The 22,156-nt window shown below is 51.2% G+C and overlaps 1 protein-coding gene across 2 annotated transcripts in view; it reads right to left on the bottom strand.

Annotated features, from left to right (window-relative positions):
- The window catches only part of Unk (unk zinc finger), a 33,497-nt gene that overhangs the window by 1,504 nt on the left and 9,837 nt on the right, over positions 1 to 22,156 (bottom strand). The window contains exons 2-15 of one of the 2 annotated variants that reach the window (XM_028889643.2): positions 12,328 to 12,537; positions 11,120 to 11,296; positions 10,848 to 10,978; positions 10,120 to 10,255; positions 9,473 to 9,590; positions 8,364 to 8,448; positions 6,722 to 6,864; positions 6,195 to 6,395; positions 5,526 to 5,591; positions 4,908 to 5,082; positions 3,864 to 3,965; positions 3,564 to 3,752; positions 1,250 to 1,431; positions 419 to 676 (exon numbers count right to left, since the gene is read on the bottom strand). In XM_028889643.2, the coding sequence (XP_028745476.1) occupies positions 419 to 676; positions 1,250 to 1,431; positions 3,564 to 3,752; positions 3,864 to 3,965; positions 4,908 to 5,082; positions 5,526 to 5,591; positions 6,195 to 6,395; positions 6,722 to 6,864; positions 8,364 to 8,448; positions 9,473 to 9,590; positions 10,120 to 10,255; positions 10,848 to 10,978; positions 11,120 to 11,296; positions 12,328 to 12,537 (2,173 nt within the window). The remainder of the gene's footprint in view (positions 1 to 418; positions 677 to 1,249; positions 1,432 to 3,563; positions 3,753 to 3,863; positions 3,966 to 4,907; positions 5,083 to 5,525; positions 5,592 to 6,194; positions 6,396 to 6,721; positions 6,865 to 8,363; positions 8,449 to 9,472; positions 9,591 to 10,119; positions 10,256 to 10,847; positions 10,979 to 11,119; positions 11,297 to 12,327; positions 12,538 to 22,156) is intronic. The other variant, XM_028889642.2, reaches the window with a different exon arrangement.

Below are 22,156 nucleotides of genomic sequence, written 5' to 3'. Positions count from 1 at the left end.
GGTGGAGGGGCAGCTGGGTGGCAGCCCATCATTCAGGGCTGTTGTTGGCACAGAGGTTAATGCCTCTTGTCATATGTGATCTTACCCTAGGCACCAAGAATGACCAACAAGGCTCAGGGGACAGGCCAAGGGGACTCATTGTGGAAGGGCCCTCGGAGGAAAAACCGACTGTTTCTATTGGTCAAGCCACCCTTAGAGACCAGCAGGCACCTGTGGCTGATCACTCTGGAATGTCTACTGGAGAATGGAGAACCGGAGAAGGCACTGGGGGCAAGGGACATGACTAAGCTTAGGTTAACACACTGGCCTCTGCCGCTACAGCTTTCTTGCTCTCCTCCTCTTCCAACAGCTGAGCATCATTAAGAGGCCAGCACTGGGCTTTCAAGGTCCCATCCCGCTCCTGGTCTCTAGGGCTGACCTTGTCCACTTGCTCCAGGTGGCCCCGCAGCTGCTTCTGGAGGGAGTACAGGGTGGAGAGTGAGAGTGCCTCCAGGTCAGGGGCGGCTGGCAGAGCCTGGGCTTCGGGCCCAGTGTGCAGCCGCTCCAGCTCCTCCTGCAGTTTCTTTACCCGCAGCTCCAGTGCATCCCGCTGCTCCCGGGCCAGCTCACACTCAGCTCCGGCCGCACTGGCTCGCTCACCAGCCTCCTCCGCTTCCTTCTTCCAGGCATCACAAGCCTGTGGGCCCAATGTGCAGTGTCTCATCACGACAGCCCCCTGCCCCCGTCCCTCTCCCCTCCCCCTCCCAGAGAGCATCTCCAGGAGCCAGTGTGGACCACTCTGGCTATGGGGCCTGCTGGAAGCTGGGCCTGCTGTCTGGGGAGGGCAGAGAGAAGGCTACTGCTGCCTGCAGAGAAGAAGTTTCAGGACCTCAGCAGACCCTCCCTTTGTATGCAGGGAAGGGGCCGGGCCTAGCATGACAGGAGCACAAAGCAGGGCTCACATCCTAGCCTGCATCCCCACGGGCAGCTGGTGGCAGCTGGACAGATGGCCTAGCTCAGAATCTAGAAGCAGAGACAGGCAGGAGGTCCTGGGGCCACTCTAAAAACAATTCCCATATGGAGTCCCAGGCCTGTGGTGCCAGCCATGGTAACATTCTGACTGGCAAGATCAGTCCTCCCACGTGGGGGAGGGCAAACACGTTTCTGCTCTGTTCCCCTGCTTCCCCCACCCGATGCCTGCTGTGTAGGATGGGCTTGGGCTTGATACCACCAGGCACTGGGCACTGCAGGTGGGCGTGGGGCCCAGTACCTGCTTGGCCTGCTTCCAGGACTCCTCCCACTGCTTGATGGTGCCGTTAGCTTCATCTAGCTCTTGCCGAAGCCGGGCCAGCTCAGCAGCCCCTGGCCCTGATAGGAAGGCAGGGGAAGTGCCTGGGGAGAAGCTTCCAGAGGCAAAATGCTCCCAGATGCTGCTGTTCATCCCGTTCAGACCTGCCCCAGGGAGGGGAGGAACATCAGCTGTGGAGGGCTTAGGCCCAGGCCCTGGCCAGCCCCTCTTGGGCCGCCAGGGGCTGGCTGAACATTGGGTGAATATGTGAGAAGAGCATGTGGAGGTATCACTGGCTGAGTCAGGTCTAAACTTTGCTGTTATCTACCACTACATGTGAATCTCAGTATCTTCATCTCTAAAGTGGCCTCAGGGGGCTTAGGACTGTGTAGGACAGCATGAAGGCATCTTAATTGTTGAACTACCGCACACCTCCTTTTGCATCCCAGTGAGAGGTGGGACAAGATCAAATAGGCTAAGCAGCCAGCACCTTGATGGGAGGGCTGGAACAGGAGGGGCCTGGGAAGCTAGGGCCCGCTCATTGTTTTGCAGGCAGGACAAAGAACATGCTAGCAAGAACCATTAATGGGACAGGAGAGCCTGATCACCCGATTCCAGAAGCCTGCTTTCAGCTAGACTGCCCACCCCTCAGCCACTGCTGACACTATCCACTGTCCTCTGGCTCCGGGGGCAGAGCCTATCTTCATGGAGTTCCTTGTCTACCTCTGGCTTCCTTCTACCCCTACATATGATTCCAGTGACTTCTGCTTGGCTCCCTTTCCACTAACTGAGCTGGATTTCAGACATTTCCCCCTCTGAGCAATACCAGCACATTGGGGAAAAAAGAAGATTCTGGTGCACACTTCATGCAGACTTTGGAGTTTGAGGCTATCCAGTGCTACATAATAAGACCTTGTTTTTAAAAAGGAGAGAGAGTGTGGGGCGTTGGTGGCGCACGCCTTTAATCCCAGCACTCAGGAGGCAGAGGCAGGTGGATCTCTGAGTTCCATGACAGCCAGGGCTACACAGAGAAACCCTGTCTCAAAAAACCGAGTGAGCGAGCAAGCGAGCGGAGCGCTTTCGTCCTGCGACACACCTGCAGTGCACTGCCAGGAGACCTCTGGCCCACCAACACAGACGCTGGTGTGCAGCAGGCTCTGCTCACCTGCACCTCTGCCCTCCCCACGCCGGTGTCAACCGCTCTGGCAGTGGAGCTGGTCAGTCCTACAGAGAGCACCCTGTACGGTAGATCCCGTGTTGCCCTGACTGGGACCCAGCATCTGTGTGTTTCTGACCGGAGGCTGCTGGCCAACACTTGCATCTGAGCAGCAGGGCAAGAGGGTCCCCGGCAAGGGGACGTGTGGAGCCAGTGGGGAGAGCTCAGGTGAGAGGTCTCCTGAGACACAGCAGTTTAACTGTATACAACCTCAACACAGAAGCCTCCTCTGTATCGAGGAGGTGCTGCAGACTCCTGGCTGAGGTGAGGGAGGCCCTTAGGCTGACCAGAACTTCAGAGGTTCTTAGTCCCCTCCTCTGACTGGAGGTCCAGCATCCTAGGAGGTCTCTGAATGGCTAGGAAGTGGGGTCAGGGAGTTGTAGATGAAAGACAGGGGCCTGTGCTGAATGCTGTGTACGTATTAACTATCTGCAGAGAACGTTCTCCCATAGGCTCCATTCCAGGAGCCTAGGGCGCTTGGGTGTGGTGGTCTAGCCTATAGGTCTCCCTGCTGTATTTCTCACCACTGAACCTGGAAATCACTCAGACCCACTCTGTTCTAAGACTGAGTAGGGCAAAGAGCAATCTGGGCTAGATCTGGACCCCTGATGCCTATCCCTACCAGGAAGGGAAAGCTTGAGACTGGGTGGGCTTGTCTAACCGTTCCCTTTGCTCTTTGGTGGTCTTTGATGATGTGGCCAGCTGCTAGGAGCTCTGGGTGACTGGATAAAATGACTGTGTGTTTGGCCCTGGGGATCAGACCCAGGGTCTGGTACATGCTAGGCCAGTGCTCACTAAGCCACACTAGTATGATCAGGCCTTCACCTTGGAGACTGAGGCCTGCCTCTCCAGGTGCCAGCCTGTCCTAGCACGTGTCTTCACGAGCACTGCACCATCCACAGCACAAGGAGCCAGGACAGAGGCTTGGCTTCTGACCACCTGTCCAGTCGTGGAGGACGGGGAGAAAACATGTCTGGTTGAAGCCCTCGCTGTAACCTACAGCTGGGCTTCCGTGTCACGGGCAGAGCAGCCAGGGGAATCTGCTATAAGACACTAGGTTCTATCCAGTCCCCTCCTTACCCAAAGATCCATGTGATGCTGAGGTCCCCAAAAATGTGTTTTCTGACTGACTCAAGTGGCCCTGGGGCTGCTGCAGGAAATGTGAGGAGAGGCTGACAGGAGGGGACGGAGAAGCGGAGTGGAAGGAGGCTGAACTGCCTAAGGAGCCAGGGATGTTCACAGGGGCAGAGCTCTGCAACAAACTGCCACCTATGAGAGAGCCAGAGGGTGGCCGGGTGAGGACCAGGCAGGCCACATGGGTACAGGTGAAACCCCAAGACCCCCTCCCCAGGCCGTCCTGGCCCACCCACTGCCCAGTACCGATTGTGATGCTGCTGGGGTGGGGCACTGTGCTGTTATCAAAAGTCTTCTCCAGGGCGGCTACTCCAAACTCGTTTAGGTCCAGGTCATCCAGGGCAGACTCTAGGCATAGAGAATGGAGTGTGGGCTCCCAAGGACCACGTCCTTGGCTCCAGGCTTCCTGACTTTGACTCCTTCATTTACGGCCTTTGCTATGTCTCTGCTCAGCACTACCCCACACCAACCCTGGTGACACCTGCCCAGTCCAACCAAGTGCTGCTTCTTTCTGAAGCCTCCTCTGACACTCCCAGGAGGAGTCAAGACCCAACCCTGTCCAGGTTGTGTGGCATGCCAGTAATCTCTGCATTCAGAAAGCTGAGGAGGGAGGACCAAGTATATAGTTATACTCTATATAACCGAGACCAGCCTGGGTTATATAGAGCAAGATCCCATCTCAAGAAGAAAAGTGACTGAATTCAAGGTTGCAGCTCTGTCTGACAGAGGATGTGGTGTGGTCCTTACATCCAGGCCATGTTTTTCACCCTCAGTTACTTGGGGCTGGCAGCTCTGGGCCCTTTGACAGCAATGTACAGTAGATTCCTGACAAATGCAGTGCCTCTGTACTGAACTGGCCTGGTTAGGAGAAGGTACAGTTTCTTTCCTAGAAGACAGGAGCAGCATACTACCACCTGATTCCCCAGTGCCTGGCATGGAGCCTGGCACAAAGTGGGCAACATAAGTAATGATGGAAAGGGGCACTGATTTTTTCCTCTTGGTGCTGAGGACCACACCCAGGGCCTTACACATGCTAAGCACCCATGAGGACAGATGTGCAGGCTGCTCACTCCCAACGGTGCCTAGTAAACAAGCTAGGGCTGTGTGACACAACTTTCATGAAAAGGCCCCGTGGCCCAGTGTTGGCTCAGAGGGTTCAGGGTGTCTACCCTGACTTTCCCAAGCCAGATGTCTAAAATATGGGGTGCACTCATCCAAGTCTGACTTGAGACGCCTCGTGTCTGAGTCCAGGTCCAGTCCTGGGCTCACAAACAAACCCTGCCTAGTTACCTATGACCGACTCTACCGTGTCGCTGGTGGGATAGAAGGGCAGAGCGTTTGCATTCATGCCAGGGGCGCTGCTGGTGCCCGCAGGGCTGGGGGGAGTGGCTGCCAAGCTGGAGGTAATACTGGAAGAGATGCTTGAGGTCAGGGGGCTGCCCACAGGGAGGATGCCCAGCACGTCCTGCAACGAGAGTGGGGAGAGGAAATGGGATGCTTGCCTACAGAAGCCGTGGCAGAGGCTAGCACGGGGCAGGTGGGCTAAAGCAACCAGCACCTTACAGGCCCGGGCTGGCTGTCCCAGTCCACCTTGTTGAGTGGTAGTAGTGGACAGTGAAACATGGAAGCCGTTAGCTACTTACCCTTGCAGGCTCACAGGAGAGGGAGGGATGAGCACGGGGCTGACACTGAGACATTCCCTAAACATTCCTGGTGAATGGTAAGTCTAGGAGGGGATGGGCTCCAGGGCCGGACCCCCACCCTCTCTGGACTTGGGGCTGGGCCCACTTTAGTCCTGCCTTCGTTTGTGAAGAAACTGGTACCCTACTTGCTGATACCAGCTGGGCTTCTGGCCTGTCCTATCCATAGTGATACCAGAAGAGGAGATGGGGGCCAAGGGTTCTGTACCTGTTTGGGTTGAAGCAGAGGCTGCTCTTGACTCCTGGGCTCTAGTGAATGGGTTTTTAGTTTAGCCTGAGAGAGAAAAATTAGGGAGCAGGAAGTGATGTGGTACTAGGCAGCTCCAAGTCTAGTGTCCACCTGGACTTGCTAGGTCCACTGAGGCTGCAGATAACAGGGGAGGGGCACGGACTGATAGCACCTGTCACCCATCATACCAACCCCTTTTTCTCTTCCCAGCTGTCTTTTTCCACTTACAAATCCTCTCCCCGCCCCCTCCTCTGCCCTCCTATCCTGAACAGGTTTGTCCCCTGCTATTAAGGACCCCTCTGTCCTGGTGCCCCAGGCACTGTCATCTCATTAGGCATCATAGTTTGGAAAGGAAAGGGGGACAATCTTGTACCTACTGACTGATTCAATGACTCTGGGGAAGCTGTGCGGCCTTTTGCAGAATGAACATAGATTAACAATTCCTGAGTACGAGGGGCTCTGTGCAGCCTCCTCGGCAGTGAAGAAGGCGATAGCATCCACTCTGCCAAATCCTGAAGACGCTGAAGACAGACTCAGTTCTAGCTCTTAGTGTCCTTCCCACCGGTGAGCTGGGCCTCACCTCTAAGCTACTCTTGCCCCATATAAAATGTCAAGCTCAGTGTCCTCCGCTGCCCCTGCACCCTTTACCTGGCACTTGAGATTCTTCAGGTACTCTGCTCCCACCTGGTCCTCCCTCTCGAAGCCAGGAGCTTTCTTGTAGCTGCCAGGGGCAAGGCTGGACTCCCCAGGGAAGACCAGGCCCTCCAGGTTTGAGGCCTTCCTGCTGGGGCCTGGCGGGGAGCTGCAGAGGTGAGATGGGCTGCCCAGGCCACTGTTCCTACAGAGGAGCTGCAGAAGAGGACAGGTAGGTGGTGGGCAATGGGCACAACATGGACAGGGAATGGCCTCCCTCCAACCCTGCTTCCAAGGGCGGTGGTCGAGGGGTAACAGTAAGGACTCAGGACTCCTCAGCCTCATACTGTCAGACAGTAAAGACAAGGCTTACCCCAGCCCTGCCCAGGCTGATCACTACTGCCTCTGAAGACGCATCCCCACCTCCCCGCCCTCAGTCCCAGGACAAATACCAGGGACTCAAGCTCCTGGGGCAGAGGAGAGGCAGGAGCATGCTCCTGGGCAGGCAAGGTGCCCACCCACTCCCTAAGACAGGCACGTACGGCGCTGAGGTCAGGGGCATGCGGGCTGGAGGGGCTCACAGGGACCGAGTCTCCAGCAGCAGATGGCATGTACAAAACAGGACCCGCCTGGGTGGGGCTGGATACAGCCGAGGAAGGCTGCATGTCATCATTTAAGGGTGGCGCTGCAAGAGAGGATAGAGGTCAGCAGGCTCCCAAGCCAGGACTGTGTCTGCAAATATCTACCTGCCTATCTTCTAAAGGAGGCTATACTTGTCCCTGCCACCACGGGGAATTAAGTTACTATTTCCATTGGCATTGTATTTTCTACAATTAACTGCAAAATACAAGTAATATGATGGGTCTCACTTCATAGAAAAGGAAATGGAGGTTCAGAAAGGTCAGCTAAGTCTTCTAAGATAGCAGAGATAGGAGAGAGACGAGCTCATTTCAAGCCCATTTTGTACAGCCCAAACTGTTAATCCCTCTTCTGTGCTATTGCAGTTGGGTGTCCAGTACCCACAGCTGCCAGCTACCTCTCTGCTCTCCATCTGGTCTCCTCTCAGAGCTCTCTCTTTATTCTCTCTCATCTGAGAGACAGAGCTGAACCTAGAAAGAGGGTGAGGAGAAGCAGGACCCTGATCTGCAGGTGAGACAGGCATCAGCCCAGCACCCACTTCATGATGGAGGAGGCCTGGAGGAGAACACGAAGCCTCTAGACCTGCGCTACCTCACACTGCAGCAACAAGCCACCTGATGCCTCCCGAGTGGTGTGGGCCACCACATCCAGGGTCCCTAGTTCCAACACACACACACACACACACACACAGAGCAGAGTGCAGCTGTGGCCCAGGGCTTCTCACTTGCCATGGTTCCACCCTGGACCAGCCCTGCCCACCCACTGCGGAGAGCCTCAGTCTCACATACCATATTGTTTGTTTGTTTTTTATTTTGTTTTCTGTGTGATTGCTTTCCTCAAAGTGTTGTGGTTAAACCCAGGGCCTCTTGCACGCTAGGCAAGTGCTCTGTTACCTACTGCACTCTACCCCCCCCCCCATGTGACAGGTTTTCTCTGTGTAGCTTTGCTCCTTTCCTGGATCTGGCTCTGTAGCCCAGGCTGGCCTCTTGAACTCACAGATCTGCCTGCCTTTGCCTCCTGAGAGATGGTATTAAAGGCATGCGCCACCACACCCAGCTATGATATCATTTGATATTGGACTAAGTAAAAACGCTGAAATTAACTTAACCTGTCTCTCTCTCTTTAGCACGTTACCCAAAACTTTAATGCCATATGGGGGCCACCTCATATTCTGATAGAATGGCCCTGCTCCAGTGGACCAAGCAGGGCTCAGTAGAGAAGAGCTCCATGCTCATGGGTTACATGGGTGGCTGGCTGGGATCTGTCAAGTTGCTTTTAATGCTTGGTGCCTCAGGCGTGCCTGGGACTCAGTGCCCAGTAGGGCATGAATCTCTACGTCTGTCTCAGGCTCTTGGAAGCTGCACCAGGACTTCACGGTCAGTTCCAGACTGGCTAAGGGACTGTAACTTCAGTGGGGATGAGGCCAAAGATTCCTGTGCACAGGACACTGCTAGGGACTGATCCCATGCCTGAGCTTCAGCAGAGGTTACGGGAGGAAAAGGAAGCCAGGGAACTGGCCCCGGGCCATGGGAACTTGGCACATACGTTCTATGTGGGCAAAGGCGCAGAAAGGTCCTCGGGGACAGCTGCCCGACTGCTGCATATCGTTGCACTTGGTGGATTTGTAGATCTGGAGGGGGCAGGGCAGAAACAGGACAAGGTCAACCACACACAGACACTTTTATTGAGAAAGGCTAACTTGGAATTCCTCTCCACTTTCTCCCTTCCTACTCCCCTATGTTCTTTTTCTGGGGACAGGATACTGACATACAGCCTATGCTTGCCTTCAGCTCATAACTGTCCTGCCTCACTGTCTCGTGTGGTGGGGTAATAGTCACGCACTGCCACACCGAGCTTCTTATCACCCTCCTCCTCAACTCTCAGGGCATCCTGCACCGTCAACACCCTCCTCCTGGAGTCACAGGTCCCACCAGTCATCACAAAGATTGGGGTGATACCTACGAGCAAGTCTCCTCGTATTAAGTGAACTAAGGCCTCAGGAAGCAGAGTCACTTTTTTTTTCGAGACAGGGTTTTTCTGTGTAGTTTTGGTGCCTGTTCTGTATCTCGCTCTGTAGACCAGGCTGGCCTTGAACTCACAGAAATCTATCTGCCTGGCTCTGCCTCCCAAGTGCTGGGATTAAAGGCGTGTGCCACTACTGCCAGGCCAGAGTCACTTTCAGAGAACCTGGATCTCTACAGGGTCTAACTGCTGCCTGTGATGTCTACAGCGACATAAGGTTGTCTTTACATTGCTGTATCCTGGCTTCCACAGCACCAGGGCAGGCCCAGGAACCACAGGAGAGGCGGTAAACTAATAGTGTGAGGGTAGAACTACATCAGGGAGGCTGCTGTCTCTGTCCTATGGGCTCTGACCTGCCATGGTCAGTAGATTATAAGTACCACAAGTAGTCCAAAGTCCAGAATGGCCAGACCATCGGGTCCTATCCATGCCTTCTCTGTTGGTCGGTGGACTAGGATATGAACTGGCAGTGGAGAACTGAGGGAGGGTGGTCTCAGAACAAGAGGTTACACACTGAGGTACTACCCACACATCCTTTGCTGGAACAGTGCCAACACCTGTCCTCACTCTTGCCTGTCTCCTGGTTTCCCAAGGTGGGTAAGTCAGTCACCCCTGCCCCCCTCAAGGCCTACCTCTGGATGGAACTGCTGCTCTGTGCGGGTGTGGCAATACTGGCAGGTGTCTCCGTTTTCACACTTGCCAGGGTCTCCCCACTCGTCCCCATGTTTGACGTTTGGACATGGAGACGACCTGGTCCAATGACAAGGGGTCAGACAGTGGCAAGAGAGGATGACGATGGGACCTACACAGTGCCACCTGGGTCCTTGTGTGGGGGTGGGCCCCCCTTTTGTCTCCCTTTCTCACAAGTTCAGATGCAGAAATGGGGAAGATCAGCTATAGAGAAGGGTCTTACTAGGGTACTAAGTCTGGCTGCTCCTCTGGCCCAGCTGGCCACAGGAAGACATAGTTTTGCTCCCTCAGCCAGGCACTGAACCTCTGACAGCTCAAGAGTCAGGCTACAGCCACACCACATTTTCCACACTGGCCTGGCCCTACTCCAGCACACACCCTGAAGAATCAGAAATGGATCGGCCTCATGCAAGAACTGGACAGGGCCCCCACCATTCCGTCACCCTTCGTGGTCCCGCCCTTTAGAACTGGCCCTGTAAACTCCAGGCCTGCCTCCCACCTCCCTGAGAGCCGTGGGAGTAGCGCTCTCAGCCACACCCCTTCCTTGCCGTTCCTCCCTCCCACGGCTGGCCTCTCGGGGCCAAAGGACCTGTATTTGTGCTTGCGGGGACTCCGCCGCCGGTCCTTGCTGTTGTGGTAGTAGGGACAGGCATAGCCCTGGCGACACAGCCGTGGTGGCTTCTTGCATGGCTCTGTCTTATAGTTCCCCAGGACATAAGCAGTCTCTGCACAGAAGGCCAGAGGGCAGGGGTCAGGGGTCAGGGAATGGAGTTGGAGCACCCTAATAACAGCAAAGTAGAGTGTAGGGAAGGCATGGAAGAGCTGAGGTTCCCATGTAAGACATGAACAAGGCCACTTCTTTGCAGGCCAGGACATGCATCAAGAGAGAAAATGCTAGGATGAGGGTGTATATATGAAAGCCCAAGGAACCATGGGAATGCTGCCCACCTATCTGGAAACTCCCTTATAAGTGCCCTTTGAATTTAGGTTGACATGGGATGCAGGGGTGTGGTAGGCTAAAGAAATGGCTCAGTGGTTAAGAGCACTTGCTGTTTTGTAGAGGACCTGGTTCAGTTCACAGCACCACATGGTGGGTCACAAGCATCCATAAGCATGCACATAGTGCACAGAAATACATTCAGACAAAGCACACATAAAATAATATTTAAAATACAGTTTTCAAATGGGATGATAAAAGACTAGATTCTTCCTAACAGAAGTGGTAGCTTTAGTTAGAAAAAGCAGTAGGTGGTTTCAAACCAAGTCATTGGGCAGCTCTGGAAGGAGAGTGCAGAGGCCACCTGAGGCTGCCTGTACCTTGCCACCGAGGTTCCTCACTGAGGATTTTTTCTATCATGGCATGACTTGCAGCCCCAGCTGGCTGGCCTTCTATGCTGCCCTCTACTGTTGTCTGGCCATTCTGTAAGGCCTCCATGGCCTGGAGCTCCCTGGGAGAAAAGGAAAGGACAGAGGGTAGGACAGGGAATGGGAGAACGGGAAAAGTGCCATCATTCTTCCGTCCTGCTGAGGTCAGCAGCAACAGTGGCTTCGCTCTTGCTCTCCCTCCCCTAGGCCCAGCACCAGCCTACCTGATGTCATACACAGGGGAGCGGAGGTCATGTGGGCCGTGGGCAAAAGCGCAGTGCAGGCCGTTTTTGGTGCAGTTGCCTTTTGAGTCTGTCTCATGGATGCAGATTCCAGTTTTATAGTAGCGAAGGTGGTACCTGCGCTCAGTATCCCCTGTGGTCCTGTGCAGGAATGGGCACCTGGAACACAGCAGTGCAAGTCAGTCAACTCCGTCCCCTGAGGTCAGCTGCTGAAGGGCTGTCACCATGATCCAGAGGGCATAGTGGAGTAAACTGAGGAAGACAATGATGGATTCTGTGGCCAGCATGACTCTCTGCTTGAGTGCTGAGGTCTGAAGGGCTTGCCACCCCGGGCCGCTGCCTACAGCTGCTTCAGGGACACACTTCTGGATGGACAGATGTCTGGATAACAAGTGCTATCCAACTCAGGGGCCTCCAAGGAGACCAGCCAGCCTGGGCCTCTGTGAAAAAGGTGGGCCACTGAAGGAAAAGTTCAGTGTGCTATACAACAGAACCTGGACGTACGTCCCAGCACTCTTCTGAGAGGCTGAAACAATGACAAGCAAGGCCACGGATGGTCCCTCTGAGCCACGTGTCAGGCTTTGCCACCTCATGTGTCATTAGTGGTACACTCTATTCCACAACAGAAAACTGTGAAAAGACATTTAAAGGGAGCACACAGGCTGGGTGTGGTAGCACATGCCTTTAAGCTCAGCCCCTGGGAGGCAGAAGCAGTCAATCTCTGTGAATTTGAGACTGGCAGGGCCTACACAGTGAGTTCCAGGCCACCTAGGGCTTCGTTATGAGACCCTGTCTCAAACAATAATGATCAGCAAACAGAGAAACTAGTGAAGCTTTCTCTAAGCTGCCACCACGGGGGAACTGTGCAGGACAGCACAGGGGGTGGGGACAGGACACGGAGGGTCAAAGAAATCCCAGGCACCACCTCTGTTCAAATGTGGTCTTGTGGGCTGAGTGGAAGAAAGGCTGATTTTTGGTTTTCATGTAATAGGCAAAGGAAATGAAAGCCATCCCATTTACTGCTGTACCTTTAAGTCGGGGCAAGGGTGAGCCCAAGTTTGACCTACAGATTGTAGCCAGTCCTCCCAAAGCAGCCTCGGCTAGCTTCCTGGGATGTACCAAGCTTATTCTGAGGGCATCTGACCCAGAAGGAGACCTGGGGCTCCTCTGAGAGCAGGCAGGGCACTCACTCGTCGCCCTCTGGACAGAGGCCTGTAGCCTCGTCATACTTGGTGCAGTAGACGTCTGGACTGTAGTTAAAGGTGCCATCCCGACGGCGGATGGAACGGCGGCGCCGCTGGTTCACGAAGTGCCAGTGGAAGCAGGTGTAGGGCCGATGCTGTGTACACTTGTGTTGCACAAAGAGCGGACACTGCTCTGTGCGGAATTCCTTCAGGTACCTGCAGAGAGACAGTCTATGAGGGATGGCCCAGGACAGAGTGAAGCTCCTTGCTTCCCAGCAAAAAGCCACCAAGCCCTGAGGGCCCTGTTCTGGAGTGCCAGTCCCACTGGGACAGGAGCAGTCCAGGCCTGACGCTGGACTTTAGCTTTTAGATGTTTCCCAACGTCTAAGTTCCACACCAGCATGAAAGGCAGTAGCCACAGGCCACACAAACCTTGTGTGTGGTAGAGGCCAGCTGTAGTGTTCAGCAGCAGCTTGGCTGAGCTATCTGAGGTTTCCTAGGCCAAGCCACTAATCATAGGGAAAGAAATATTTACAAGAGCATAAGCAGCCTCCCCCAGCATCTGTGGTTCCCTGCTGCCCACATACACCTGCCCATCCCAAAAGACCTCCCCTATACCATGAACAAAGCTGGCACTATGGGTGAGGAGAGAAACATGCAGACACTTAGGAGAGACACTGTTTTGTTACATTTGTAAAGTGTCCCTCTGGATTACTAGCTCTGATCACTGTCCTTGAGATGTCTTTAGTATAACCTGAACGAACATTTGGGAAGGAGCTCACACACACACTCACACACACACACACATACACACACACACCCTCCCTCTTAGACTGGACTGTCCCCAGTTATCTCACACAAGATCTGCCCAGCCGTTGGTGCTATTCAAATACCGGTGTCTCTCTCCTCTACCCTCATGTAATAGCCAGGATATCAAAAATCTCCCACACTCCACCCAGAGGAGGGCTTCAAACCTGTTTAGCCTGATAGAACATACCCCATCAATTTGTTTTCTTCACTACCTTAATCCAGTCTCAGGTTCTCCTAGACTAGGGCAGAGACTGTTGAATGGGGCAGTCAGTACAGTTTTCTTTCAATATTTATTTTATTTTATTTATTTATTCTTAAGTATGAGTGCTCCATCTGCATGTATGCCTGCATGCCAGAAGAGGGAGGGCATCAGACCCCATTACAGATGGTTGTGGTTGCTGGGAATTTAACTCAGGACCTGTGGAAGAGCAGTCAGTGCTTTTTCTTTTCTTTTTTGGGTTTTTTTTTGTTTGTTTGTTTGTTTTTTTTTTTTGAGACAGGGTTTCTCCGTGTAGTTTTGGAGCCTGTCTGTTTCTCTCTCTGTAGACCAGGCTGGCCTCAAACTCACAGAGATCCACCTGGCTCTGCTTCCCAAGTGCTGGGATCAAAGGCGTGCACCACTACAGCCCAGCCAGTCAGTGCTCTTAACCAATGAACCATCTCTCCAGCCCTTCTTTAACCATTTCACTGTGTCTACGTGTATGTGTGGGCTGGTGGGACAGGGTGAACATGCCACAGCACTCGTGTGGAGGTCGAGCACAGCTGTACGGAGCTGGCTCTCTCCCTCCACCTTTACATGGGTTCCAGGATTAAACAGGTGCTGCTATCTTCGAAACCATTTGGCAGGCCGTTTTCTTCAGATATTCTCTCAGGCCTAACAACACAGGCAACCAATGGGTTGAGAGGTGAGGAGATGCTGAGGGCACCAGGCACAATGTTGTATACAGACAATGTTGAGGCAGAAGCAGCTGATTTGGACTAGCTGTTGCCTGGGCTTGGCTGGAGCCTAGAACTGGAGGGCATAGACACAGGACTTCTGCCCCCGAGCCTCAAGGCCTAATCAGACCAATAAGAGCAGGCTGAGTGGGAGGCCCAGGGACGGGATCAAACAGAATGTCTGGGAGTCAGGCAACACATCTGGGTACAGCTGCAGGACCAAGCAATGAGGACCCTGAGAAAGGAGAAGCTGCTCATGTGTTCACGGGAGAGACACAAGAATGGGTGGGACTGCCGGGTAGTGGCAGCGGCAGTGCACATCAGAGGCAAGTGGAGCTCTGAGTTCGAGGCCAACCTGGTCTACAGAGTGAGGTTCAGGATAGCCAGGGATACACAGAGAAACCCTGTCTGGGTGTGGGGGGGGGGGAATAGGAGGGACCGAGGGCAAGGTGGAAAGGAATGTAAGGTGCTCTGCTCTGGGTATCTTACAGACCCAGACTGGGATGGAAGAAGGCTTAAAGGAGTGCTAGCAGATTCAAGGCTCTGGAGACAGGAAACAGTATGATACAGAAACAGATTGTATCCTCTACAGAATGTGACTGGAGTAGTGGGGAGCCCGGAAAAGACGTGAGCACAGAAGGCAACTCCACAAGTTGCAGAGGTATCAACTCTGGGCCCCAAATACATTCTAAGACACCAGAGAGAAATCTGAAAGGCCCCCTACAATCAGATGCTCTCCTGGCTCCTCCGACATTTAAGCAAAAGTGTTCTTCTTTTCTTCCCCATCTGTTTCTGCAGGCTACACAGACAGCCCGTGTCCTCCTGCCTATGTTCAGGTATTAAGCCCTGGCACTAAGTTGTGGAAGCCATGCTCCAAGCTACTAGGCTAACCCTTTTTTGAGAAATACACATTCTTCCTACACCTTGAGTCCACTAGGAGACCAACTCAGGTAGAAAATGGGGTGAGGAAGAAGGGAGGAAGCTGAGCCTTGAGCCAGGAGCAGAGAAGTAAAGCAGTACTCAGGCCTGGCAAAGTAAATGCATAATACCTAATTAAGATGGAGATCCAGATAAACGATTAGTAGTTTGCTAGTGTAAGTGTGGCCTGCATACTGTGTGAGACATACTAATACTGAAGAATACACACTGTGTATATGGGATCCTGTCCAGCTGGTATCCTGTACACACTGAGTAGCTGGGATTCCATCCAGCTGGTATCCTGTATTTTAATGTTCTCTTGAGACAGGGTCTTGCTATTGTTGCCCAGGCTGGCCTCAAAGCCCTTGGTTTAGGCAATCATTCTGTCTTAGACTCCCAAGTAGCTAGGATAATGAGTACAAGCCATGTTACCACTAGATAACATCCTGTGGTTTTATTTGTAAAATATATTTTGGTGCTAAAAGTTTGACAGGGTATGGTAGCATAGCCTTTAACCTCACCACCTGGCATAGGCAGAGGCAGGTAGATCTCTGAGTCTGAGGTCAGCTTGCATCTCTGTATAACCTGGCTGTCCTGGAACTCACTATGCAGACCAGGCTGGCCTTGAACGCACAAAGATCCACCTGCCTCTGACTCCTGAGTTCCCAGATCAAAGGTATATGCCACCACCGCCCAGCTAAAAGGAAACATTTGAGGTCAAGCTTAGTGGTACACACCTTTAATCCCAGCACTCAGGAGGCTGAGGCAGGTGAATCTCTGTGAGTCGGAAGCTAGCCATTACAACATAGAGGATTCCAGGCTAGCCAGGACTATTTAGTGAGATTCTGTCTCAATAACAATAAAACAAAAGAAAAAGTTTGGTGTCAGCATCTTGGTATGAACACAGGAGACAGGGAAAAGGCTAATGTGTGGTCTCCAGCTTTGGGCATAGTTGTTCTCATGAAAAGAAGCCCCTCAGGGAGTAGCTATGCATGGGGAGCTTGCAGAATTGAGGCAGAAATATCTACAGTGCCACATGCAGACAGCTCCATACGTCCTGCCTGACAGGAATTCCTCAGGTAAGGACAGAGGTGACAGATCATTTAAAGCCATACTTCCTACTGCTACTGCCCCATACTTTTGAATATGGCTTCTTAGTCTTCCTGAAGCCCGGGTAAGCGGTCACCATTACTCAGCCTGGCATTCCTAGCCCCATACATCTGGTCCAGTGTGTTTTTCCACCTCGGTCTTTGACTCTTCTCCATGCTGGCCACAGCCGCAGTGCTTATAGCCAGAAACCTTCCCTGTCTCTGCTCATGTCTCACTCCTTACCTGCAGAAACCACCAAAGGCTGGACTGAGTGGAAATGAATCTTTTGGATGCCACTTCTGTGAAGTCTGCCTTGCTTTCCACCTAACTATCTATTAGCTTCTCTGCACTGGAAATGCTGGAGAAAGAACCCATGGCCTTACACACAGCAGCCCTGCACTCTAGCGCTAAGCTACACACTCGGACACACCCTAGGCATTTCTTACAGTTCTTATCCTGCTTTGCATATGAATCATACACACATTTTCCTTTACAGGTTTAGTATGCCTTATCTGGAATGCTATCATATGGGGATGGAACATAACTCTATTCACAAATTCATTTATGTTCCACACACATTTTATAAATATCAGCTTGAGTAATCAGAATTACAGATATATATCACCATGCCCATCCATACCTGCAAACCACTACATAGAATGAGGAGAAGAAAAACTTCCCACTTGGTTTTAATTTTTCTTTATTCTTGTAATTACACATGTATGTGTGCACTGGCACATGTGTGGAGGCCAGAGGTTGAAGGTAGGCGTCTTCCTCCACTGTACTCCACCTACTTTCTAGACGGAGGCTCTCCCTGAACCTGAGGCTCAACAACCTGGCTAGACTGGTAGGCCAACAGCCTTCAGGTCCCTCCTGTCTCCACACCCCACGTGCTGGGGTTACAGGCCCGTACTGCCATGCCTAGCTTTTTATCTGGAGGCTGGGGATTCAAACCCAGGTCCTCATGCTTAGGAGATAAGCACTTTCCTGAATGAGAGAGATACCTCGTTCACCCCTCCACTTATGACAGCATGCTTGTTTTGTTCTTTTGGATTTCAGGTTACGGTGCTCAGTTAATACTACTGTTGTATATATGCCTCAACAACAAACCTGTAAGAAACCAGCGATGGCAGTGCACACCTTTAATCCCAGCACTAGGGAGGCAGAGCCAGGCGGATCTCTGTGAGTTCGAGGCCAGCCTGGTCTACAGAGCGAGACCCAGGGCAGGCTCCAAAGCTACAAACCCTGTCTTGGAAAAAAAAAAAAAAAGAAACCAATAGAGAGTTTTGGAGTTTTGACTCCGAAACAATACATGCATTTTCTCTGAATACAAGCATCAAGGAATTAAACGCTCACTAAGGAAACACCAACAGGCTCATCTCATGATGCTACCACGAGGCAGATCATCACACAGATCATCACGAGGAAGCGCCTAGCCCTCCACTCTTGTGAACTTAACACAGGGGACTGACTTCACTGCAGAAAGAATTCTCCTAAGACAAGAGGCCAAACAGTTTTTTGTTGCTGTTCTTTGATTTTGTTTTTTTGTGTGTGTGGTGTGTGTGTGTGTGTGTGTGTTTTAAAGACAATTTTACTGTATCCCAGGCTGGCTTTGAACTCTTGCAACCTGCCTGCCTCTGCCTCCTGAGTGCTGGGATTAAAGGCATGTGCCACGACCTCCACCTCTACTACCACCACCTCCTCCTCCTCCACCACCACCACCATCACCACCACCACCACCACCACCACCACCACCACCACCAGACTCAGACTTTTTTTTTTTCCCTCAGAGCTGAGGACCGAACCCAGGGCCTTGCGCTTGCTAGGCAAGCGCTCTACCACTGAGCTAAATCCCCAACCCCTCAGACAGTTTTTCAAAGGGATACTTTTAGGCCTACAAGATAGCACAGTGGATGAAGGTGCTGGTTCTGCAAGACTGATAACATGAGTTCAGTTGCCAGAAACAAAGAAAAATGGAAGGAGACAAGTGACTCCACAAAGTCGTCCTCTGACAACCACCTCCATCATGCACAAACACACATAAATGCAGAGACACACACAAATAATAAGTAAGAAAAATTAAAGCTACATTTGAGAGTCTGGAGAGCTGGCTCAGCAATTAAGCATACTGGCTGTGGTGCACACCTTTAATCCCAGGACCTGGGAGGCAGAGGCAGGTGGATCTCTGTGAGTTTGAGCCTAGCCTGGTCTACAGAGTTTGTTCCAGGACAGGCTCCAAAGCTACACTGAGAAACCCTATCTCGAAAAACCAAAAAAGAATACTGGCTACTACTCTTCCAGAGGACCTGGATCCAATTCCTAGCACCTACACAGCAGCTCACAACTGTCTGTAATTCTATTCCCAGGGGATCCCACTCCCTTTTCTGGTCTTTGCAGACACCATGTGTGTACCTGATGCAGACATAAATGCAGGTAAAACATCCATATACATTAAAAAAATATGTAGATATTTGTTACTCTTAAAGCTGAAGAGATGGCTCAGTGGTTAAGAACACTGGCTGTTCAAACAGAGGCCCTGGGTTTGATTCCCAGGACACACATGGTAGCTCACAACCATCTGTAACTCCAGTTCCTGGGGATCTGACTTATGCACATGGTACACTTAATATACATTCAGGCAAATAGTCATATACATAAAATAAATAAATAAAAGCTACTTTCGCCGGGCGGTGGTGGCGCACGCCTTTAATCCCAGCACTTGGGAGGCAGAGGCAGGCGGATCTCTGTGAGTTCGAGGCCAGCCTGGGCTACCAAGTGAGCTCCAGGAAAGGCGCAAAGCTACACAGAGAAACCCTGTCTCGAAAAAACCAAAAAAAAAAAAAAAAAAAAAAAAAAAAAGCTACTTTCAACTCACTACAATCAAATTTCTAAACTTATGCATAAGCCATTATTGAAATTGTACTTTTTTTTTTTGTTTCTCTGTGTAGCTCTGCGCCTTTCCTGGAACTCACTTTGTAGACCAGGCTGGCCTCAAACTCACAGAGATCCGCCTGCCTCTGCCTCCCAAGTGCTGGGATTAAAGGCGTGCGCCGCCGCCGCCGCCGCCGCCGCCGCCGCCGCCGCCGCCGCCGCCACCCGGCCTAGGATTTTAATCCTAGCACTCAGGAGGCAGAGCCTGGTGGATCCCTATGAACTGGAGGCCAGCCTGATCTACACAGTTAGAGCCTGTCTTAAGGGACAAAAAAGTTTCAAAAGGACAAGATCTGACAAACTAAATAGACTAAACCATTCCTCAGTCAACACCCCAGAAACCCTGGAGGCTAAGCACCAAGGGAAACTTACCTAGCCCCTCAGTCCCTCTCAAGACCTGAGAGGCAGGACTTGGGACTAAGCTCTTCACACTCCATTCACAAAGCAACCCACACTCACGGATACGGATACGAGCTGAGAAACAAAACCAGTTTTGAAATAACAAGGCTTCAGTGACCCACAGTGGATAGGAAAGTACTCAGGCACCACAGCCAGGTGTGAGGGTCATGCCTCTAGTCCTGAACTCAGAAAGGTAAGATAGATCACTCTGAGTTCAAGGCCAGGCCAGCCTGGGCTACATAGTTAAGTTCCAGATCATCTTGAGAGCCAGTCACAAACAATAAAAACTTCACACTACCCACTGTTGGTCTTTTGGAGATTTTTCTCCCAGTTTTTTATATACATATAGTCATAATCAAATCACACAGCAACACCAGGTAGTGGTGGCCCACACCTTTTTACTCCTAGCACTCAGGAGTCAGAGGCAGGCAGATCTCTGTGAGTTCAAGGCTAGCCTGGTCTACAGAGGGAGTTCTAGGATAGCCAGGGCTACACGGAGACCCTGGCTTGAGAAAACAAAGAATCATCAATATCAGTGTTGGAGAGCCCTGAAGAGTTAAAACCATTGGCTCCTTCTTCCCAGACAATACCTTGATTTTAATAAGTTTTCTGTACAAGGCTGCTCTGAAAAATCTTTAACTTTAGCAGCATTTTGATACATATATTTAAACCGACATGTCATTTAATGCACTGTTTCCTAAGCAACCCAGTATTTGGCCTTATAACAGTAGGTCAGCCTAGACAGTACGTGAGACCCAGGTTCCAACAGAAGCTCTGCAGAGCTGGAGAGCAGGAGCAGACGTGCAAAGGCGATTGTTTTCTCAGACACTGCTGACCATGGGGACCCGATAGGCAGCACTTAATTTGGAGCAGAGGCTGCCAAGGAAGGCGCCGATTAGATGAAGCCTGCTGAATGAAGTAGTAAGGAGACCGAAAGGAGTGCCTCAGGCTGCGTACAAAACCTGGAAAGAAGTACAGACACATCCAGTAACCCAGGACGGACCAGGTGCCTGGGTCTAACCTCATTTCAGTTAGTCTGACACTACAGAAGGAGGTCCTGCCAGAAGAAGAAAAGCATCTAAATGTGTAACTGCCACGGACTGATCTTTGCTACTGTGTTTGCTGAGATAGAGACAAGCCAACCACCCCCAGCTCCAGGTGGCTCTAAGCTCCACCTGTATGAGTTCATGGAGCCCTCACAGCAACCTGCCCTGTGGCTGTTCTCAGTAAACTGCACAATGAGGCAGAGCTGAGCCTCACACAGTTGACATGACCATGAGACTGACCCCTTAGCCACCTTGCTGACTGCTAATTACGCTTTAAGTGAGCTAAAGGAAAATACAAGTAGCATCAAATAGGTACCTGTGATGCTGCTGAGGGTGTGCCAAGCAGCATTTGTCAGGCCACACAAAACCACGTTACTAAAAGAAAACAAAAGTCAGGTGTGGTGGCACACACCGTTAATCCTAGGAATCAGGTGGCAGAGGCAGGCGGATCTTTAGGAATCTGGAGCCAGTTTGGTCTAGATAGCAAATTCCAGGCCAGCCAAGCAAGGATACATATCCAGACATAGAGATAGAGACATAGAGAGAGAGAGAGAGAAAAAAAAAAGAAAGACAAGTAGTATCTTTAAACAAAACACTGCATATACACTTTGCATATTCACTACAAAGGATTCTTACATCAATAGTAAAATATGTGAATTTTCAATAGAAAATACAAGTATTGATCTCTGATTTTTACTGTTTAAACAGACTTTACTCACACAAATCTAAAGAAAGTATCAGGTTACCATGTACCCAATAAATAAATTAACATCAAAAGACACAGTAAATAACAAAATTAATAAAAACTAAGACTTAAAAACTAGTTAAATTTTTAATTAATAACATACCATATAAAAGGATTTAATCAACATTTTTTTTTCTAGAACACATCTACTTCCCTTCTATGAGAGTAGTTTTGTAAATAGGCCAAATTTCCGTGGGAGGGTAAGACCTGAACCTTCCCACTCCTCATCAGAAGCCGGTCTTTCAGGACTGACGGTGGCCATGCAGTGTTTCAAACATTAACAGGAAACAAATGAGTCAATCCGAACATGGGAAGCAAACTGTGACATAAAAAGCAGAGACAGGGAGGAAACGTTTGGATAAACTCAAGTGTGACATGATGAAACTGTCACAGGCCTCCTTATCTTCTTTATCTCCTAAATAAACCGAGCCACCAACAGGAAAAGGTCACCACATAGAGAATGCTACGACATTTTTTACTTGCTAGTCTCCTTCCCATCTTCTCTTTCTCCTCAGCTCTCGATATTGTTGTCAAATTCTACACACTGGCAAAGACAAAAGGGGTGAAAATTGAGGTGTTTTACAGAGAAATGATAAAAAGTCTGCTGTGGTTACTACAAGGAATGAAGAGATAGCCAGCAGACCAAACAAAATGCCTGGACACATGGGCCGCCCTGAGATGGCCATGCCAATCTTTTCTTTTGTCTTTCTTTTTGTGCATTGGTATTGGGCCATAGGTGTCTCGTCCTCTGGAACTGGAGCACAGACAGTTATTAGCTACCATGTGGATGCTGGGAATTGAACCCGGTCCTCTGGAAGAAAGGTCAGTGCTCTTATTCACTGAGCCATGTCTCCAGCCCTTTTTATTTTTATGGCCCATGCAAATTTTTGTTTGTTTGGTTGGTTTTTTTGTTTGTTTTTTGAGACAGGGTTTCTCTGTGTAGTTTTGGTGCCTGTCCTGG

Source organism: Peromyscus leucopus, chromosome 8b (genome assembly GCF_004664715.2).
Source record: "Peromyscus leucopus breed LL Stock chromosome 8b, UCI_PerLeu_2.1, whole genome shotgun sequence".
In the NCBI taxonomy this organism is placed as follows: Eukaryota; Metazoa; Chordata; class Mammalia; order Rodentia; family Cricetidae; genus Peromyscus; species Peromyscus leucopus.
Note: the sequence above shows the minus strand (reverse complement) of the source record. Positions and strands in the feature narration are given on the sequence as shown.